The sequence below is a fragment of the Agelaius phoeniceus genome, chromosome Z (assembly GCF_051311805.1).
Source record: "Agelaius phoeniceus isolate bAgePho1 chromosome Z, bAgePho1.hap1, whole genome shotgun sequence".
Lineage (NCBI taxonomy): Eukaryota > Metazoa > Chordata > Aves > Passeriformes > Icteridae > Agelaius > Agelaius phoeniceus.
Genome location: NC_135303.1, coordinates 59,828,437 through 59,851,259, shown reverse-complemented (window position 1 = coordinate 59,851,259; position 22,823 = coordinate 59,828,437). Strand labels below are relative to the sequence as shown.

General features: G+C 39.9%; 1 protein-coding gene across 3 annotated transcripts; it reads left to right on the top strand.

The window, feature by feature from the left end:
• Positions 1-8,768: 8,768 nt before the first annotated feature.
• On the top strand, positions 8,769-18,675 carry GCNT1 (glucosaminyl (N-acetyl) transferase 1). Of its 3 annotated transcripts, none has more exons than XM_054652268.2 (3): positions 8,769-9,060; positions 15,821-15,953; positions 16,339-18,675. In XM_054652268.2, the coding sequence occupies exon 3, from the start codon at positions 16,474-16,476 to the stop codon at positions 17,752-17,754; it is 1,281 nt and encodes a 426-aa protein (XP_054508243.1). In that variant the 5' UTR covers positions 8,769-9,060; positions 15,821-15,953; positions 16,339-16,473; the 3' UTR covers positions 17,755-18,675. The 3 variants fall into 3 exon arrangements, with proteins under 3 accessions (XP_054508243.1, XP_077027850.1, XP_054508244.1); XM_077171735.1 differs by lacking the exon at positions 8,769-9,060 and adding an exon at positions 9,155-9,410; XM_054652269.2 differs by lacking the exon at positions 8,769-9,060 and adding an exon at positions 10,662-13,260.
• The last annotated feature ends 4,148 nt before the right edge of the window (positions 18,676-22,823 follow it).

The window sequence follows — 22,823 nt, the reverse complement described above, 5'->3', positions numbered from 1 at the left end:
CATCAGGAATTTTGCCCCTCAGGAAGGTTTACTGAAGCTGCCAGAAAAAAAACTCCAAAATGAGAGAAGTCTGGTTTTTTTCCCACTGGCTTGCATGGTGCTATGTTTTGGATTTGTGCTGGAAGCAGTGTTGGCAGCTCAGGGGTGTTTTCATGAGCAGCACCTACACAGTGTCTGTCTAGGTCTTTTGTGCTCCTCACCCCCCAGCAATTTGGCTGGGCAGGCACAAAGAGTTGAAAGGGGCACATCTGAGACAGCTAACTCCAACTGACCCAAGGGATACCACAGTTCACATGGCATCGTGCTAAACATATAAACCCAAGAGAAGAGGAATAAAGGGGGCAATGTTTGGAGTGATGGCATTTGAATTTCTCAAATGGGGCCCTGCTTTCCCGGGAATGGCTGAACACCTGCCTGCCCATGGGAAGAAGGGAGCAAATTCTTGGTTTTGCTTTGCTTATCTGCACAGTTTTTGCATTACCTATTAAACTGTCTTTATCTCAACCCTTGATTTTTCTCACTTGTACCCTTCTGATCCTCTCCCCTATCATGCTGTAAGGAAGTAAGCAAGCGGTTAGATGGGGTTTGGTTCCCAGCTGGGGTTCAACTACAACATGAAGAAACTTGTTTTGTCCTGGATATTGAAATTACATTACTAATTGATATATAAATGAAACTACATGTTCATCAGACTGTACTAAGGAAAGGTACTAAGTATTCTTGACTTAGAAAGTATGAAACTGTTAAAAGGTATCATGTATGAAGAAGAAATTTAGGAAATTCTTACAAGAGATCTCAATTTTATAGGCAGTCTTAATATCTTAGGGAAGTTCTTGTTCAGCATCTGTCTGTGACAGACATGAGACAGGCAAACCTGAATAAAACATTTACATAAGACACAGATTAAAACTTAAGAAAACAACAAAAAAAAATTAAGGAGTGGTGAAATGCAGAACATAAATTGACTAGTCTGTAATTAGGACTCCACATGTACCCTCCAGGGCAAAACAATGACCAAACCACTAACTCCTGGGAACATAAAGAAAAAAGACAGATTTGGAAACTGCAGTCTAGAAATTCAACAGGACAAGTTTAGAAAGGGCCCTGTGAAAGATTGTGTAAAGGTACAATAAAATACACATCCCAGAAATATCCACCTTTTTGATAAAATTTCTCCATTTCCAAGAATTTACACCATCTTCAAAAGTCTGTGGACAAAAATGAAATTCCTAATAAAAATGAATTACACTCTTATGCTGCAGTACAGCACTCTAGGAACTACTCAACAGGCAACTGCATCTAGCTGTATGAATAAACTCATTGTAATTTATAGTAATGTGCAGTTTTTATGATTGTGTGATGAGCTTACTGTAAAGTCCCAAAAAGGAAAGAACTGAATCACATAGCAGGGGACAATTCTTATTATAGATTCAAGTTACTAAATATACAAGTGAAAGGCAATCTTGTGTTGTGAGAATTATGCAGCTGCCACCTAGTCCATGTTAGGAATTTTGCAGATGCCACCTCAACAGGGCTCAGACCTAGGTTCCTGCCTGAAGGAGACAGGCCACCAATCTGCTGAGTAAATAACTTGTTTCTTTATCTGACATACAGAGGAGCTTGAGCTGTGTGGTCCAAGGAGGGACCCTCATTCCAGACCACACACCCCAGCTATATTTTGGTTGCTGGGCTGACATTTGTCTGAAAAATTACCATGTTCTCTTAGAAATTTTTCCTTGGTTCCTAGCTTCATTCTGGTTGCATCTGCCACTTTTATTTAGTTTGGTGGTTGCATTAGCTTTATCAAAAGGTTTACTCTCAGAGAGGTCTTGCACCCTAAGGCCTCAAGTACCTTAGCTTCAAGTGCTATGCAAGGCTATTAATCCTAACAATTCTCAACACTTGGAAATACACAGTTTATTATTTCCTTAGGGAATGGAGCACCTAGTCCAGGGATGGAAAATATCAGAATATGAATTTTATCCACAATTGACATGATACAAAAGAACTCCCATGGGAGTACTGGAAAATTCATGTGTTCAGATTTCATCCTTCCATGCAGTTTCTCAGGAATCACATATACATTACTTATATGAACATGTTATATGGAAACTGACTGCCAGAGGGACAGAGAAGGCCATTCTGTTTCCTGCACAAAAAGTTTTAGTAAAAAATATCCTTAAAATTGAAATCTTGATTTTGGCTGATGCCAGTAGAGCAACCCTGCTATAAAAAAGGAACCCATAACAATAGATAACATACAGTGCATACAGTGAAAGTCTAACTGAAAAAAGAATCCAGAAATAACAAAAATACTGCATTTTTTACAGAATTTACAAATACCATTTAAAGGAACTTTAGGTTCATGGTCCTAAGCTAACATTTATGTTTGGATATGCTGGAAAAAAGTGTTGATACAGATTTTTTTTTTTTCTCCTGTCTACAAGTAGCAATACCAGACTATATATAACATGAAATCATATTAACTATAGATCTTATACCAACAGTGAAGCAGCTGTGCCCCTGCAGCCCATGGAAGCCCATGGTGGAGCAAATACTCACCTACTGCCCATGGAGAATCCCACACCAGAGCGCGTGGATGCCTGAAGGAGGCTGTGACCCCATGGAAAGAAACCCACACTGGATCAAGTTTGTTGGCATGACTTGGGACCCCAGAGGTGGCCCACAATGGAGCAGTCTGTTCCTGAAGGACTGCGCTCTGTGGAAGGGACCTATGCTGGGGCAGTTCGTAAAGAACTGCAGATCGTGGAGGAACTCACGATGGAGGAGTTTATGGAGGACTGTCTCCCATGGCAGGGACCCCACAATGGAGCAGGGACAGACTTTGAGGAATCTGGCAGAAACAACACATGAACTCCATTCCTTGTTCCCTGTCTCACTTGCAGAGGGAAGATAGAGAAAATCAGGAGTGAATTTGATCATGGGAAGAAGGTAAGGGGAAAGGTGTTTTTTAGATTTAGTTTTATTTCTCATTAACATTACATTACTCTGGTTTGATCAGTAAGAAACTTATTTCCTCAAGTTGGGTGAGTTTTGCCTGTGACAGTACTTACTGAGCAATGTCTCCCTGCCCTTCTTTGACCTACAAGCTTTTTAATATTTTCTCTCCCCTGTCCAGCTAAGGAAGGGAGCACCTTTGGTGGGCACCTGGCATCCAGTCAAGATTAACGCACCATGCAGCTGTAACAACAGCTTTGATGCCTTGAAAGGCTGAACCTGGAACAGAGACTAGACAGAGTTAAAGGAATAAAGCAGGTATTTATTAGAAGGCCTCAATGGATACACCTTGGGCAGTACAAGAGCCTGGCCAGGGCTACACCCAAGATGGACCCAGAATGGTCATGGAAATGGATGACCAGTAACAAAGTTTCACACCTTTTTTCTGGTCCATTTGCATGGACCATATTATAGTTAATTGTCTAATTACAGCTTCAGGTTATGAAGTTCCATCCTCCTTGTCCCTATCTTCAGTGCTCTGTTGTTTATACCTTTTGGGCCTGAAACTTTTAATGGCTGTCCTTGGTCTCAAGCTGGAAAGGGATTGTTTTGTCTACCTACCTTGTGAAGAGAACTTACTAACACTTAATATGAAGCTCAGAGCTACACACCTAAGCAGCACAGAATCTGAAAAATTTGAAAGCTAAAACCCAAGGCATCAGCTTCAATAAAGCAAAGAAAGAAAAATGAAATAAACTTCTCTGGAAAAGCTGACTTGTGAAACCATCAACAGACACTCAAAGGAAGGGCTTGAGCAGACCACTGCGGATACACAGTCTCCAGTCCTTTCAGAAGTCTGCACTTGGACCACCTGTAAGCAATTGTGAGACCAAGCTCTGAAATTTGTGAAATGTTTCAAAAGTGTAGAGAACAAGTTAAACCAATTCAAACATTAGTTCAGAATTCCTGACATATACATACACATAGATCTGCATATATGTATGTACTTATTTATAGTTATATACATAATATCAGTAGTGATTTATTATTACTTTGGGAGAGGGGACTTTCTAAGACAAATTTAATTTTGATAAATAAAATTTGAAATAGTTCAGAGGGTTGAAGTTTTTCTCATGTGTTAGTGTCTTAGGAGGACCTTGACTGATTCCCCTTCTGCTTAAAATACTGTCTTTGCCAGGCTACACCAGGATGAGCTTTCACCACTCTTGCCAAAGCAGTCTGCAGGAGGAGTTATTAATTCCCTCAACAGTCATGGTAGCAGCTGGCTTGCTTCTCACCTTTTTCAGTGAAATCAGCAAGTCATACTTCTTAACTGGATCAGAGTAACAAAAAATAATCTAAGTGGTTCAATTTGGTTTATTTGGCAAAGTTGGTGGGAAGAGGTGGGAAGCCTCTGCAAGAACAGTTCAGGAGATGCCCCGTATGGGACACAGCTTGTTCCTTACAGTTCCAAGATGGACCCACTGCTATCCAACGCTGAACCTGTCAGTGACACTGCTAGCACCTCTGTGATAACATATTTCAAAAAGTGCAACAACCACTCTACAGCAGCTGTGAAAGAGAAGAGTGAGAAAAATATGGGAAAAATAGCCCAATGGACACCAGTGCCAGCAATGAAGCGGGAAGGGGGGGAGGTGCTTCAGATGCTGGAGCAGAGGTTCCTCTGCAGGCCCTGGAGAAGAACATAGAGAAGCAGGTTGTCCCCCTGCACCCCATGGATGACCACAGTTGAACAGATAACCACAGGCAACCCATGGAAGATCTCACAAGGAGCAGCTGGGTGTGTGTTTTGGAGAAAGCTGTAGACAGTAGAAAGCTCATTCAGGAGGAGGCTCACAGCAGGAGCAGCTACCTGGGGCAGGAACCCATGCTGCAGTAGTCTGTCCCTGAAGGACAGTAGTCCATTGAAAGGACCCACACTAGAGCAGTTTGTGAAGGACATGAAAGGGAAAACCAGCACCAGGATGAAGGACTGGCAGAGAGGAGCAGTTATGGGACTGACATTGACAATCATCATTCTTCATGCCCCTGCAGCACTCAGGAGGAAATAAGTAGGAAGAGTAAGAAATGAAGGGGTGAAGCTGAACCTGAGAAGAAGCCAGAGTGACTAAGGGGAAGGTGGTTTTAGTTTTGTCCTTTTTTTTCCCCTCTCACCATTGCACTCTACTTTTAATTGACAGTAAATTAATCTTTCCCATGTTGAGTCTGTTTTGACCATGATGGTAACAGGTGAGTAATCTCTCTGGCTTTGTTCCAATCCATGAGCTTTTCCATCTTATTTTCTAATCCTATTCTGTGAAGAAAGAAATTAAGAGAGCTGGGTAGGCATCTGGCAGCAAGCCAAGGTCAAATCCACCACAGTGGTAAGACAAGAGGCCTCTATTTTACCCAGTGTATGTTTTACAGTAATTTTGGCAACTCAGGGTTGCAATCCACTCCATATTATTTTTGATTCTGTAATTAGTGGTAACCAACTAGTGTCTTGGAAGAAATTTGTCCTAGCATGTCCTTGATCATGCAGTACTGACATAGTCTATTCATATTAAACTTATTTTAAACTTACCTGAAAAATTTGCCTCTCAAACAGTATCAGAATTCTGTGTAAGCACACAACAAATAAAGTGAAATAGTATTTTCAATATACATTACACATAGTCTGAGGAAGAAAACATGACCTTCCCCAATGAACTTTAAGCATGAGCCCCTCTTGTCCCTACAAATTAATACTGACCCACATCAATAGACATTTTGTTCCAAAGAAAAGCACACTACAATGTGCTTCAGACATGCTTTTCTTTATTTTCAAACCAAGATAAATGGATTGACATGTCTTCCTTCTGTCAGACAATATTTTTTGTTTAAATGGTTTTGGCAGCTGCAATCATCTTCTTTGGACCTTTTACTTCAGCACACAGTGTTCGCATTTTTGGCACACTCCGCCCCACCCCCAATTTATGTGGAGGCTCAGCCTTCAAGAGTTTGTCTCCAAATTGAAGATTACTTTTTTCCCCTACTCAGGTACAGAGCAAGCAGAATTGGGAATCTAGGACAAGAACATTATGTCTCATAAACTTTACAACAAAGGTAAATGTTGCTAGGGACATTTATGGAGAAGATAATAAAAACTCCTGGATTGAAGCAACTCTTTCCTTAGAGAAGGCTAATGCAGTAAGATCACACTCTCTTTATGAAGAAACCTTCATGCCCTAGCAGGATTCAAAACTGAGGTTAGGGTCCTCTGTCTGTCTGTGGATAGATATTAGGACCTTGCCTCTTTCTAATGTTAGGTCTGAATTATCAGAAGAAATAGATATCCGGGTTACACTTACATGACAGAAAAATTAAGACAAGTAATTTTTTACAAAGGTTAGTAGGGAAGGTCTTATTACAAAATGCTAGACCGCTGTCTGACTTTCAAGAAAAAGGAAACTTTACTTCCTTAAAACTAGTAAACTTACAAGAGTTAGCAGTAAGCATGAGGTTTAAAAAATTCCCTACCACTCAAACCTTTTACATAGCATAAAAAATCTAAGGTATTTAGAAACATTTTGTATACTTGATGTTTTCCAAGAAAAAGCCTAAAATCCTGGAGGCAGCTGTCAAATTACAAATGAGATACTAATATCAAATTAGAAAGCATATCTGTGAGACAGCTGTGCTCCTTATTCAAAATTCATTTAAGCTGTATTCTCCTGCACTGTAACTATGTAAGTTTAGCCATGCACAGAAAACTATTTTTGAAACTTTCTCAAGGTTGTTTGTATGTCCTTGTTCTCACTGGGTTGTTAGTCTTACCTCATCAATCAAATATTCATGCGCAAACTGATTTCATTCAAACCAATCAAAATTCACAGAAAAATCATTTATGTATTTTAAATTTCCCATATTTGTAACTTGCTTTTTGTTCACTTTTGTCTTTATTTTGCCTCTAAGTTCCACTTTTTCTATTGTTTTATCTGTCAGTAATTCCAAATTGTGAAAAACATACTTTTTTTCTTTTGTTTTACAGCTGCCCTACATACATCTGTCACTGGCCCATCACATGGAAAAAAGTGCAGCTTGTGGACCCTGTCATCTTCATATTCCAGACTCAAGGTTGGAAGAGTAAAAACCAGGCACAAACCCATTTCATCATTTTTTTTTCAGGAACAGCTGAAATAAATAGAAACATACGTGAAACACAGTTCTTGAAATGTCACAAAGCTGCACTAAAAACATGATGGGTCTCTGCCAGCATGGTCAGCCAAGGATCACAACCTCTGTAATTATGTCAATGAACTCCATATTTTACTTGTGCCAAAACCAGAGAATAACAGACTTCTTAACTTCAGTCCTCTACCTGAAATCATTACATGCAGTAATGACTTAAATGCCCTTTTTTATTTTCTCTCCATAGGAAGTATTTGTTAGACAGTACTTTGTTATTGCACCAATACATAGCAACTCTAGTTGGAGGTTTTGCATCAGACACCTTTGCATCTGTAGCTCTTTAAGTAATTAGGGCATGGTGGATGGAAAACAGTGAGATCAAACATCTGCCCCTAAAGCTTACCCAATTCATTCTCTTAAGAATACTGGTGTTCAGCTCTACTGCTTGTACTGCAATTGCAATACTGTGATCTTTTGCAGGCAGTTTAGCAAGAAAACAGATACTCAAATTTATTTATGTTATGATTTATTTTTCTCATTTACATGGAACACAAACAAAAGACAGTCATTGCCTATAATCATAAACTATGAGTAATTGTAAAACATTACTCTTCATGGGGAAAACTAATAGGAAATCTTGCCCCCTCCCCTAGATTTCTGTCTCCTGCTAGAAACTTCTCTTATCATCCTCTGCTGGATTTACAGATAAAAGGCCTTTTTGGTGTGGTCCTCCATGAACAATCAGAAGTAAACAAGAAATTCAAGCCTGTAAATAATAGACACAGTAGAAAACCAGCTTTCCCCTCACTCCCGTCTGTCAGGAAAAGGGGAAAAAGGGAGAACTGTCAAGCTGGCATACAGCTACACACTTTAATTTTTAATTCTTTACACACTTTTTAATTCTTTACCCAGCATGCATATACATATATATATATACACATTAAACATTATCTTGACAACATGATGATGAAAATTTGAGATCTTGGCAGTCCATTCCTAAAATAAGCTGTCTGACCCATGTGGATGGATCTGATGGGTGGACACAATTCCCTCTTCTGCTGGGAGTGTGTACTAGAGCCTAGTAAGCTATCTCATTTTCTTGTTAGCTTCCAGTCTCTTGAGCAGTGCAGATGCGAGACCCCTCAGTACAATCTCACGACTGCAATGAGAAATGGCCAGGAGACAATTCCATTAAGTGTGTCCCTAGCTGCCAAATAAAGCTACACGTCAAATAATGCTGATGCGTAAGGATTTTTGGGGAGGAGTTCTGTAAGACTGTTCAAGCTGCTGCAGGCTGCACTACTTGGGGTTTTTCAATGAGGCACACGCTCTCTTTGAACTTTCTATTTCCTTGAAATTTAATTTTCTGTTTTCTTTCAAAGTACTTCGTTAAAATAATAAGGGGCTTTCCCCTAAGCTCCACCTTCATCTTTCACAGCTCTCCAAACCCTGTGGACTATGTTTATCGTCCGACAGATATTTGAAGTGACAAAGCGAACAAGAAATCTGTCTCTTCACACTCTGCCTAGACACGTCTTACTCTTCACCGCTGCAAGTTTCGTGCACCACTTCCCAGTCATATCTGCTCCCCTTTCCCCCCACCCTCTCTTCCGTCGCTCCATGTTCCCTCGCAGAGCTCTTGTAAGCCCACATGCAGCACCAGGCGACTCTCGGGCTGCGCAGTGCGGCCGCAGGAGCCCGGTCCCGCCGGCTCCTCGCTCAGCCAGGCTGCTACAACCACCCCGAGCCCGCCCAGCGCCCCCGGGCACCCGGCCCCCAGCGCCGCTGGGTGCGCAGTCGTTTGGGGCTGGGAACACGAGACAGCCCTTCCATCCCATGAGCCGCAGAGGAGTTGTTCCAACGTTACCGGTACCGCGGCGTTGAAGAAAGCAACCAAAAGGACAAACAAGCGCCGCCGAGGGCTCCGTGTGGGTGAGCCCGGGGCCAGGCGGGGAGGCAGGGGCGGGAGGCTGGGCGCGGCCGCGGCGCCGCGGAGGGCCGGGCCGGCAGGACCCGCGCGGGGGTGCCGGGAGGGGCGCGGGGCCGGGCGGGGACCGCAGCCCAGGGCAGCAGCCGGAGTCCGGCCGGGGCCGCGCCCGCCGGGGAGGTGGCCGGGCTCCGTGCCTGCCCCTGGGCTGCTCCGCACCTGGCGCTGTGGGCGTACCGGGAGCGGTCCCGGAGCAGGCGGCAGTGCGGGCTGGTCTGGAGCATCGCTCTTCCCGGGCGCCGTACCCTGCGGAGACTCGCAGTATTACTCCAGGAGCCGCCGTATCGTCGGGCAGGTGCTGCACTGGAGGGCAGGGAGACGCATCTGTTGTGTCTCTGTCCTTTTTCCCCCCCTTCTTTCCTTCTTTTTTCCCCCACCTCTTTTTTCTTTCCTTACCCCTTTCCCTCTCTCTCCCTCCATCCCCTCCTCTCTCTCCCCACTCCCCCCCCCACCGCAACTTCCCTCTCCCCTCTCATTTTGGTTCCTCTTATGTCCTTCTTCTTCTTTCTTTCCCCCGTTCTTCTTATTTCGCTTTCCCCCTTCCCTTGCCTTTTCCCTGTCACATATTCCTTTTTCTTTGTTCGTTTTGTTTCCCCACTTTCTGCCAGTCTCCCTTCGGACCCTCCTCCGCTCGCCTTTTCCCGCGGCAGTGCATGCAGGGAACCCCGGGCAGGCTGTCGGCTTGGTGGGAAATCTGCGAGCCATAACAGGGTTTAGGGTTCATGATGCTCCTGAGGTGTTGCAGTCGTAGGTTGTGGTGCTTTCTCTCTCTCTCTCTAACTCAGTGTAACTGGGAAAACCCTGAAAAAAGTTCTTTTCGGTCAGAATTTAAAAAAAAAAAAAAAAAAGCTGTTTAGAAGGTTGTAAATAGTTTTTTGTGGCCCAGGTTGGGTGAGAGGACTGAGAAAGAAGGCTGACAGGAGACTCAGTTGTGCTCTGGCACTTTGCCTTCTTTCAGCGTTGCTGAGAAAAGTGGACTTCTTTGTGGGAAAAAGGAGGAGTGGCAGCAGGAGGGAATTGCCATTTTGGAGTCTGCTATTTTAAATGTAATTTTTAATGGAATATGAGGTATTTGACCACAGAATGAGAGTCAGAAATGGTAGTAAGAGAAGAGGGGACAAATCTAGCTTTTCTGTCTTTCAACTTAAAAATCTTTGTGAAAAATAGTGCAGTATTTGTAGCTCAAGTTGGAGATCACTTAGATTGCTTTTGAAAGTAGGTGTATACAAAAGAAAATATTTTCTGTCCTCAATGATTAGCTATTCTTCCTATAGTGTATACCAATTACCAGCATAATGCCTTTCGTACAGAATTTGAGTTATGTGGAGTAATACTCACTTCCTGAGGCCAGAAGAGCCAAAAATTGCTAAAAAACCTGATTCATACTTTTGCCAAGTCTACCTTCTTTTCTAACATAAACCAAATGCAAGGCAAACATACGAGCTAAAGATTTACAGTCTTATTTGCTGAAAATATTATGTTTACTGAGCAAAATCCTGCTCTCCAATTTTGTTTCCATATTAGAAAACCCACTGGTAGCCTTATTAAAGGAGTTAATTTTGTTATTTTAATAATCCCTCTCAGTTTTGCTTTGGATTTCAACATAATTAAGTTCTCCCTTTACACTGGTTCATAAACTCCTGAAAGTGGAAAACACCTATCAACCTAGAATTCTGTCTTAGAAAAGGGGAAAAAATGTAGTGCTACAGAAATGTATCCTACCCAGTAGTACAAGTGAAGTAACTTTCAGTGTTAGGTTTACTTCTTAGCTCCAGAGACACCACTTTTTGTAATATACAGCATTATTATACATAGGATAATTGTGGTGCTGTTAGAGGAACTGAATAAAACAAACAGAAACCTCATCTTGGAAAACTGTGATAGAGTATCTCAGGAAGTTCACTGATGATTCTTTAGCTCACTGATGAACTATAACTGTAGGCATGGCTTTAAAATGCTGGCTTCTCCATAGGGCTAAAGAAAAATCTCAGAATATTTTCTATGTAGTGCTTGAAGAGGGATCCAAGTACTCAAAATTGACAGCTTTTTACTTCTGCCTCCCTTCAGGTTTTATAGATAACCTTTACTGTCAGTGTGTACCGTTATGAAATACAGCATTGTCACAAGGCAGCAATGAGCAAAATTTTTTACGTGGGCATGAGGAGAGTAGCAGCTGCTCTCTTCCTGGTGATTATAGGTCCTAGTTTAGAATACTGTGAAAAAACTAGGTGCCTGTTTTACCTTGAAGTAGCCAAAGTGTACAAATTACCTTGAGGAACACCGGGCAGTTCTTCTGGCATGTTAAATTGGCCAACATTAGTTTAAAGATTTCATTATTTTTTGGTTTGTGATTCATACTTTCAGTGTTAGTAACCTTAAGGTAAAACCTATCTTTCTGTCCATACTAAGAGTCACAGGCTTCTTGAGGTAGGAACAAGTCACTGAATGACTTTGCCGTAACATCTTTACTCTCCTTAGCTGAAATTCCGTACTGTTAGCTCTGTCTGTGGGGCCTCTGAGGATGGACAACATTGGAAATAGTCATAAGGCTTTGAACTGTTCTGCAGAAGGTTTCCGTGATACAGTAGTATAAGAGAGTACTAGAAAGGCTAGTAAAACTGACTGCTTTTTCAATTTACAATCTACACAGAGTGTATGTTCATGTGTTACTCATTTTTTGAAGCAGAACTATTTTAGAGCGTAAGATTCCTAACAATTGAATTTAGTATCTTCAGATAACCTGGAGGTTTGAATTTATTTTCATCTTTTTTTTAGCTCTGAAAAAACAGTTGTCTACTTTTAGCTACTCTCAGTATTTAATTTCCATGTAGTGGTGGATGTAGCAGTACTAGTCATGTGTGGAGTTTTGTTTAAAGCTGTCTTCCAAGTTGACAAAGAACTTTAAATGTGTTAGGGTTTTTTCTGTAAAAAGGGAGTGTATTTTCCCTTTTTTATTGTTTTCCTGAGCAACTCTGAGGGAAAAGCATCTACTCCTACAGAGTGTTGCAGACAACTGTGCCCACGTGAAACCCTGCTGCATATGATTACAGAATTAAGAGTCCCATAAAGGCTTATGGTAGCCCAACTACGTGGCTTATGATCAGTTCTCATTTTCAGTAAGACCCAAGACTCAACACTACCTAACAGAACAAGTACGAGTTCTTTGATTCATTTATAGACATGTCTACTTTCAAGATTGTGCTGCTTGGTGTTATGGAAAGCTGAGTAAATGACTCCTGTGTCTGGCAGATCTTTGCAGATGACACTGCAGTCCACGAAGTCTCTCTTTGTGTTTATGCATGTTTGTGTTTATACAAGCTGCTTACTGCTTTGAAAATCACTTCCTCATCAGAATGAATGTTCTGCATAACTGCATCTGAATGGAAACATGGTAATTGTAGTAACTACAATTGATGTGAGTGCTTTGAAGCATTCTGGATATGCCTTTGTAAAGTGTTAGGACTTCCCAGCAAATCCATCTTCATGGCCCCACTGGCTGGAGAGCTCCCCAGAGCCATCTGGTTGGATCTGTTGTTGCACCCCTCCTGGCTGAATGCGTGGGTGCCAGAGATGGCAGTGGGGTTGCTCCTTCCACCCGCAGCACATCACGGTGCCAGCGCAGAGGCGCGGTGCAGCCGCAGAGGTGGTGCTGTGCCAGGGGCCGGAGGCTGGTGTCCTGGCTGCTGGAGTAGCCATGACCTGTGCTGGCTGTGCACCCTCACAAGCATCCTCATTTGTAGGACCAGCAGCTCCAGTCCAGCCTGTCTGCACAAAACCTCCACACCAGCTCTGGTCTCCCTCCAAGCTGTGGTACACAATTGTTTTGTTTGGTGGGGGTTTTTCCTTTGTTTTGGAGATTTTGGGCAGTTTTTGTTTTGAAGTCCTAGGTTCCTTATGGAATTTTGTTTGCTAGAAATCAAGCTGAAATTACCTTGGTTTTGTTTAGTCATACCATACAGTTTGTAGACAGCAATAAAGAATAATTTTGGCAGGAAAGAGGGAAGTGGGCAGCTAACTCATCCTTTGTACCAACGTCCTCAACTACCAGCGGAGCAAAATGAAGGCTGCCAAATAAAGCATTTCCTCCATAGCCTTGCAAACCTTCCTCCACCTCTCCCACAGTGGAAAGTGCTGCCTCTGACAAGGTAATTCTCTAGTGTGTGCACTAAGGCTGTGCAGAGCTAAAGCTTTAGTCATGTTAAAAGCTCAACTGAATGCAGTCTTAAACTATTGAGTGTTCTAGGCTCAGTAAATGTGTTAGGTGTATTATAGATGAAAGGCAACAGATCTTACCCTGTAAAGATCAGCTTTTGTGAATGGGATATGATCATATTTTAGGACTTTGAAATTGTGAACATAAACAAATAGTAACTTACTGTTAAAATTGGCCTGAGGAAGAAACATGCCAGTGAGAGAAATTTACAGGGAAAAAAATTCCACATAAAGATAAGAGCCATGTTAATGTGTAAATGTTTGCAGATCTCTCATTTTGGTATAATGAAAATGCCGGCTCTGATTATTCTGAGCTCTGAACAATAGAGGAATTGCACCCAGCTGGGTATACAAGGTCTTTCTGAATGGGATTCTTTATCCTACACTCAACTAAGTTGTATTCTAAAATGGGAGCAGGAAAAACTTCTTAGCAAGCTTTATTCTTTGAAAATTTTAGAAGGTGAAGACTGCCATGGTCAGTTTCAATCAAGATCATCTCCCTCCACTGGAACAGTGATGGGTTGGTAATCTTCTTGAGTATGTGTTATTTCTCAATGCTAGTGCTCCTATAAAAACTAAGAATAGGATAAAATAATAGTGCCAACAGCCTAAAGAAAGGATTCCAATGTCCATCAGCTAAAGTATCACAAATACAACTATTTGAAGAACACTTTAAGTTCTAGAAAAGTCTTAATTTTTAAGTTTGTAGGGAGAATACAGTAATTGAAGGTTAAGCAGTATCACATGCTTCATCCTATGAATCTATATAACCAAAGGACACTATCACATATTTAGTCTCATTCCTCCGTTAATTTAATATGCAATGAATATTATTTTTGGAGGATTAAATTTACTAGTGAAAACAAGCAGGACATCAAGTACAAAAGTGTGTGATAAGTTACAAAGCGTATTAAAACATTTTCTAAATTATGTTGTTGGGTTCAATGCCACAGTGCAAATTGAAAGAGAATTCTGGAATTTTCCTTTAATTTTTTTTTTAAATTAAAAGTGTAAGACCTCATTGTTAAAATTTCCCTCTCTGTGTTTTCTGCTGTAATTGCATGCTAGCTTACTGGGCTACTTTCCTTAAGTTTTAAATTTTCTTCCAATTTTATTTCACTGTACATGAAAAATACTCTTTGAACAAATGTCTACCTTCCTTAAAATAAATTAGAAATGCAGGATGAAATACTTACAGTTGTAATTCTGAAAACTAAGTACACTTCAGAGTAAATAAAACTATGTGATATGATGTTGTTAGTGACAAATTTGTGTCTAGTTTGTGGTCTCTGCCTGCTGTTGGCTTGAAATACAAAATATTTGACTATAGTACTTCCTGATTCTCATAGCTGTGCTACACACTTGTGCAGTGTTCCACACCTTCCTCCCACCTGCTCCTTCCCCCAGTCAATTTGCAGTGTCATGGGCAAAGTAGTGGACCAATGTGTAGTGCATCCTGGGCAGCATTACTGATTAAAAACTCTGTTATGCCATGCCTCAGTTTCTTAAATGCACCTGAGATCTGCAAGTAGCAGCTTAAGAGCCCACAGTTTAGCAATTAAAATGATACTGGGGTAGCTTAAAGAAAATAGGGCGGAAAAGGAAATTAACACTGAACAACCTATGGCAAAACAGAGCAGTGGACACAATATACACTTATTTTTCTTAAACAGAGTTTCTTCCCAGTTTTTATGAGTAGCTGTTATTCTTCGAGCTATTAAAAAAGTTATTCTGAGGCACTGTCTTTTTTTTTTGAAAGTAGTAAAAGTGTAAGAAGCCTTGTATCTCTCAAGTACTTTATATTTTATAAACTTACAGATTTACATTTTGGAAGACATTTTCTGTAAACTGTGTGGGCTTTTGCAATTAGAAGCTGGTTTGAAATTTAAACCTGCACTAAATTATTAGGCAGTGAATTTGTGATTAGAAGTGGCATCTGAGTAGCAGTGTAAGTTATTTAAGGATATCCTGTTCTTGATCATTTTACCTGAATGAGATAGTACTTAAAAAAAAAAGGAAAAAAAGACACAGAGTTCTGTGATACAGTTCTAGAGTGCAGCTTTCTCAACAGCTACAGCTGTAGCTGCTGCACAACTGCAGTGATTCTGTTCACAGGGTACTGAAACAGAAAAAAAGGTACTTCAAGAGTAACAGAACTAACAAACAAAAATTATCTAGTGCTTGTGCAGTAAAGTAGAAAATAAAATTGGCTAGAAATCTTGTTGCAATCCAGCATTGCAGCATGCCTCCACATAAAAGTAATTGCTGAATATTATAAACAATTGTGTTTAAATGATGGTAATGCAATACTGCTGTGCACTTAGATTAGTGCACTTGTAGTGACTTGATACAAATCAGCTTGAGATACAGGTCGTAAGTATTGCCTTTTACCTTATAAACCTATTTCAGCAATTCAGTAACAGTTTTTCTCACAACTCTGAAAACTCAGGTGCCCTGCTGTAGTAACTTTTTTTCCCTCACCCTTCTCATCAGCTCTTCCCTGGTCGTATTTCTAAGCTCATATGAAGGATGTTGAAGAGACTGTCTCACATAAAGATCTTGAAAGGCTGCAGGAACTTCTTTGCCAGTGAGAACTAAAGCATGACTGCCATCCAGGAAGTGAGTGGTAAGTCTTAATGATAAGAAATCTATGTCAACCCTGAAGTGGGCATTAAACATTCTTGTCAAGCTCTAAAGCACGAATTAAGAAGAAATACTTGCTTCTCAGTAGTGTATCTGACTTCAGTTTTGTTTTAAATGCAGATGAATCAGCTCTGTTTTCTTACTGAACTTCAGTTTTTAGTACTGTGGAAGCTTCATGAAAACTGTATGCTTCTCCCAGTGTTTTTCTATAAAAAATCTATTCATTAATTTTTAATTTTTAACAGAATATTTTTGGCTGAACTATTCAGCTTTCTACTGTCACTAAATAAAAGTGTAATTATTAATCACTAATTTTTTTAAGAAACCTTTTAGTCTAACAATGACTATCATATTCCATTTTGTTTTAGGATTTTTCCTTCCATTTCCCTGAAAAACTTGCCAAATTCCTGAGAAACAAAATTTTTTTTCTGAAGCTGTTGAAGCTCATATGAAGAGAGAAGAGGACATTTTTTTTAGCCCTGCAAAGCTACCTGGTATTTGAAATGCTGAAGAGGAAATTACGGTTTTGCTACAACTCACGCTTCAGGCTTTTCTTGGGTCTAACTCTCATCTTAGTAATAATTTCAGTTTTGAAAGTTAACCAGAAAGAAGACTTCCGAAACCGGAGACATCTGGAGCTAACAAAAGAAGATCCTATTAGCGATGTTAACTGCACCAAGATTATTGAGGGGGATATAGAAGAAATACAAAAGGTACAGCTTGAGGCATTATCAGTGTCATTTAAGAAGCGCCCCAGACTAACAACAGATGATTATATTAACATGACTGCAGACTGTGCCTCCTTCACCAAGACTAGGAAATACATTATGGAACCTCTCAGTAACGAAGAAGCAGAATTTCCAATTGCTTACTCAATAGTGGTTTATCACAAAATTGAGATGCTTGATAGACTTCTAAGATCAATCTATGCTCCACAGAATTTTTACTGCATTCATGTAGACAAAAAGTCTCCAGAATCCTTTTTTGCTGCTGTAAAGGGAATAGTGTCATGTTTTGATAATGTCTTTATTTCCAGCCAGTTAGAGAGTGTGGTATATGCTTCATGGAGCAGAGTGCAGGCAGACATTAACTGCATGAAAGATCTCCATAGAAGAAGTTCAAACTGGAAATACCTAATAAACCTATGTGGTATGGACTTTCCTATAAAGACCAACAAGGAAATAGTAGAGAAATTAAAAGCCCTTAAGGGTGAAAACAGCTTGGAAACAGAAAAAATGCCTGTTTATAAAGAAGTAAGGTGGAAGAAACACCATGAGATTATTGATGGTAAAATAAAGAACACAGGCATAGACAAACAACTACCACCTCTCAGTACTCCAGTTTTTTCTGGCAGTGCCTATTTTGTAGTTAGCAGGAGCTTTGTAGAATATGTACTAGAAAACAGCAAAATACTTAAGTTCATTGAGTGGGCGAAAGATACTTACAGCCCAGATGAGTACCTGTGGGCAACAATTCAGAGAATCCCTGAAGTCCCAGGCGCGTTCTCTTCCAGTGACAAGTATGACGTTTCTGACATGAATGCCCTGGCCAGGTTTGTCAAGTGGCAGTACTTTGAAGGTGATGTGTCCAAAGGTGCACCCTACCCACCATGCAGTGGAGTTCACATTCGCTCTGTGTGTGTTTTTGGAGTAGGAGACTTGAACTGGATGCTACGGAACCACCACTTATTTGCTAATAAGTTTGACACTGATGTCGACCCTTTTGCAGTGAAATGCTTGGAAGAGTATTTGCGACACAAAGCCCTGTATCTGCAAAAGAACTGAGATGTGTGCTTCTGTTGGGAAACATAAGTACAGATACTCTACTGCTACATACTTTAACATTTTACAGCAGTCGTGGTGATGCTGATAATGGGTATAAGGACTCTCACCATGCTGGTCTAGTGCTGCTCATGTCCTGCCTTGTCCATGGATGAGAGGGAGAAAACATGTCTTGAGTATGCCTTGTGGCACACTGAAGTTTGGAGCTTTAGGTACAAAATCAGCAAGAAAGCCAACTATTTGGAATATTTATTATCTAGAAGGTATAATTAATGGTCTTTCTTTGGCTTCTATGCCTCAAAACTGTTTTAAGGCATAGAAAATGCGTGTTGTTCATGGTTATTCTCAAATTTTTTTTTCCATGAATGTAATGAATGCTAACTGGAAGAGAAAGATGAAGGGGGGGGTACAAAGCAGCTGGACTGCACTTCATACTGAATACTAAAAGATCTCAGGAATATAACATTAGAAGTTATCTAAAAGCTATGCAAAAGGGGATATGCAAAGCCAGCTGTTATCATTTTACTTAGATCTGTTTGCTGCAGTTCTGTTACATGTAATTCTTAATCCTCCTGAAAATTTTGTCTTCAGCATGGAGTATCAAAGAATTCAAATCTTTTGTATTCTTAAAGCACCCTGATATTGTGATATGAAGTTTATACACTAGTACGTAATTACATCTTCTCAGGGAAACTTCAGTTTTGTGCCTGATGAGATTAGACTTGTAATTTTACATTTCTTACTGTATGGGGAGTTTTGCTTTTGTATCCAAAATTGATGAAATTTCTCAAAACTTAAAGAACTGCAGTAGTGTCTAAATATTACTGATGGAACTGCTGGTTTCTGCTTTCTGTCAAGCTCAACTTGCATTCCAGATTATTTTAATACTAAGTACGGAAAAAATAAAATTATTTTTTTAAATGACATTGTCTCCTCCTACAATTGAAGTCCCCTCTGAAAATACCACAAATAATTCCTAATGATGAAGGCCAAAGATATTTTTGCTATAGTTTTCCATACATAACCAAAGATAAGCCCTACCTTACCTCCATATGGTCATTTGTTCATGTGTCTGTGCTTCTTTAGGTTTAGCTTGTTCATCTGAATTTTAACTCCAATTAGGCCATTGCTTAGTTTAGCTGCTGCAGTGTGGCACAGAAGCTTGGGGATAAAAGAAGAGGACACTGTGAGGGATAATATTTTTTCCTTCTGTATCAATTCAGGTTTGCCATGCATAGTTACTGCCAGCTCTCTCATTTCTGAGATGGCAGTGGAATTCATTACAAGTATTAGCAAATGGCAAAACAGGCTAAATTTTTTTATTTGTGAAGTGTTGCTGTAATTGCAGCATGTGTTTCTTACAAAGGCAGTTTGTCCTGAAGTTTCTTTTACTTACACATTAACATAAGGGACTGCTTGCTGTTGATCATGCAAACAGATAGGGAGGCAAGCAGTTTTATCTGAAATGGAGCCTGTTTTTGCCAGCCTCTGCCTTCAGAACCACCTGAAAGCTGTTCTGGGAGTCTTCAGAGACTTTCATATTAACAGGTGTTAAAGCCTGTGAGCAAGGCAGTTGAGGGAAATGCGCCATCTTCCCCACCCTCTGACTTTTCTACAAGAATGCTCTTGCAGACAGTTGTGCTTTACCACCTTTGCATAAGCTACAACAAACTTCACTGCATATAGTACTGGGAATTTCCTGGAAGACATTTTTAGCAGAAAGCAGTTTTTAAGAATTTGCACCTAAAAACAATGTACATGAATATCCTCTGTGATACCGGAACTGCTGACTCAGTTGCTTGAAATCTACTTGTCAGAGCATCTTTAACTTACCTCTTTCAGCCTGCTTTGTACTTAGTCATTTGTGTAACACCTTGTCTGTATTTCTGTTGTTAATAGTACAACTACTATAGGTGGCAAAGATGCTGCTTGATTAGATGCTTCAAATATCACTGTTTAGATGGAGTCAAGAGATAATCTTCTGTACAGAAGGAAAAGTAAGAGATCATAGCCGTTTAGGATATGTTTGCCATAAGATAAGGAAGAATTTCTTCTGGGAAAAGTGAGCTACCAAAAAAAACCCTCTAAAACTGACTAGAGAACAGTCATCCTGCTCTGGTAGAATTTAAATGCCCAAGTCCCATCCCAGCTCTCACCAGCCTTCACACCATGATCCTATGATCCTGTGGGCATCTAGGAGGGAAACTGGTTTGCATTCTGCCTACTGAATAACCCTTTTTTTTTTTATTTTCTTTCTTTCTTTTTAATTTTTTTCTGTGGTTTAAAGCTGGTTCAGTTTCTCAGTTCAGCTGACCACCGTTGCTGGGAAGCAATGAGTATCCTCTGAAATTGTTGCTGAAGTATCACGTATGCTACTCAAAGTCCCCTAATATAATTTAATTTTCCATAGCAAAGCTTTCTAAAAGAGCTCAGTGCATTGAAGACACTGCTCTACTTCAGTCCCCACTTAACACATAAGCATTTTGTGTGGCATTAATAATAACAACAACAACAATTTACTTGGTTTACTGATGATAACTGTGGTAACAAAGTATCCTGTAACACTAAGGATCACCAGGCTGAAAGTATTTAGGATCAAAGGGTGATTTGATCCCAGAAACCTGATACTTGTGCTTTTATCTCTTGCCTGCCTGAGGTTTGGTTTGACAACGGAGTGTGTGTTTGGCTCTTGCTCCTTCCTATCGAGCACAAGACAAAATGACAGAAAACCTACAACACTGCAGTTATAATCAAGGTCACCAGTCAGATCACCATTACTTGGTGCATTTTTAAGCGGTCTGAAAATTAAAAATTGACCTAGGTCATAACATGAATGCAGTGTAAAATGAAATGAAAGAAGAGGTCATCTACTTCAACATACATGGACTATGCTGATCAGGAGGATTTAATCCCTCCAGATTCTGTTGCCAGTTCTGAATTGCTGCAGCAGTCATTAAAAGTAATAAACATGATTTGATATAACTTCTGCCACAATATTTACTTCTTAAATTTCTATCTTCTTTTTTTGGAAATGATAGTGGTGGTTTTCTTTTAGTCATGGAATAATTAGAAGAGCTGATATTGTAGGGAGTACCTCTTCAGTCAACTTAAATAAGGAAAATTTTCTTATGTAAAATGGTTTCCAAATTCCAGCTAGCAATACCATTCATTGTTAGCTTAATGTTTCAGTAATCTAGGTAAGTTTCCACAGTTTTCAAATTATCTTCTTTTCAATGGATCATTTTAGTGCACTTTAATGCCCTAGGCTGTAGTGTGATAAATTAACAGTAACCTGCTTTTGACAGACAACAGCCTTCCAGGTATTGCTTTTCATGCCTTAATAGACATGAAAAGCAATAACCTTTAGATTATGTTTTTTTATTTGAAATCAAGCCAGCAGACTTTTTAAAGATATACTTACTCAAGTTTTTAAGAATCTAACAAATCTGATCTTTTAAGTTATTTGAAAATGTTACTATATCTTTCTGGAATATGTATCCTAAGTCTTCTGTTTTATAGCCGAAAGGAGTTGGTTTTGCATACATTCTTGGCATAAAGATAATAGTTTGGATATTTTTTCTTCTTGGTTCTTGGTTCCCCCTTCCTACCTCCCCCCCCTTTATTTTTTCACCTGTTTTTTTTACCCCCTTCCCTTTTCTGGATCTGACAGTTTTTCATACAGATGTCTGTGCTTGCATCATTTCCTGCCTTATTTGCCATGCCTTATGTACACTATCTTCTAAGTGGGAAATATCCTGCTCAGCGCCCTCATTTAAATACTGTGCCTCTCAAACTGAGCTGTGCTGTTGGGAGTCTTAAACATGATTGCATATCTTGTAGGATCTGCCAGTATTTGTTTTAGTTTGTCTGTTTTCTATATCTATAATAGAGCTTGACAAGAAAAAGTTAAGAACACAACCAAATCCTTGAAGTAAAACAGTACAATTAAAAAGATATTGTTTTCTTTAAAAAACCTGAAGTTTTTAAAGTTTCCTAAGAAAATTACTAACTTGTGTAAAAGATGAAAAAAATTCTTGTAAGAACATGTCAGGATGGGTCTTGAGCAGATGCCATCTTTTAAAATCCCTATCACCTACTCCAAGACAGGATGCTGGAATTCTTTCTCACTGATACAGATCTAGCTGTATTTTTAAATAAGTATTTCCTTTGGACTTGGAAACGTAGCCTTCTGGGAGATCTAGTCACATACAACTAACAGTGTTTTATTCTGTACCATGAGAACATATTAATCTTGCATATCTTAATTTTTTTAAAAATTTTTCAGGGACATGCTCCCCTTAATTCTCTCATTTAAACAAGTAATATTTCAGAAATCTTTTAGCAGAAAATGTTTAATTACTAAAACCTTCAGTATCTTTGATGAAGGTAGTTTGTCTACAAACAAAACCCTTTATCTCTTTTCCTTTCACACAGCTTGGGGGTGGGGAGCAGAAATATTCATAAGGCTTCAAAGTGTAATTTACTGACTGATGTGTGATAGGGAAAGTGAGAATTGTGGCTTAGCATCAACAGTTATGACTGAGTCTTTAGTACATTTTGGCAAGAGCTGTGTGAATTGCATTAGTGATACTGGAAATAGAGATTCGCCAGTGTTGATGTGAAATCATGTTAGTATGGAAAATGTACTGGAAGAGTGCACATGACAGGTCTGCTGTCATGGTAATGCTCATAATCTCATTTAACAACAGACTGTTGTTAATGAAACGTGTTGCTTTCACTAGGCAGTTAAATTACCCCTTTGAACCACTAGATTATTAGCATGATTTTGTAGTACCTCATCTACAAGCAGGAGTTGAAATGCTGTTGACCTTAATTTTGAGTTAGTCCAAGCCACCCTTTAAGCCTTTTCAAGTTCTGCAGAAATAGCAAACCTGTTTTTAACAACATACCAAGCAGTGATGTTACCCACATGACATGTCTTTGCTGGGCATGCAGAACAAGGAGGTGCTCTTAAGAGTTAAAGTATGATAAGCCTTGGAAGCCTTGCACCCTGGCACATTCAATTCCTGTTGCTACAGGGGCCCCTGAGAGCAGAGGGGATTTGCTTTTAC

Excerpts from the sequence above, each read along its gene's own strand:
- GCNT1 (XM_054652268.2), top strand. The coding sequence starts at position 16,474 with ATGCTGAAGAGGAAATTACGGTTTTGCTACAACTCACGCTTCAGGCTT.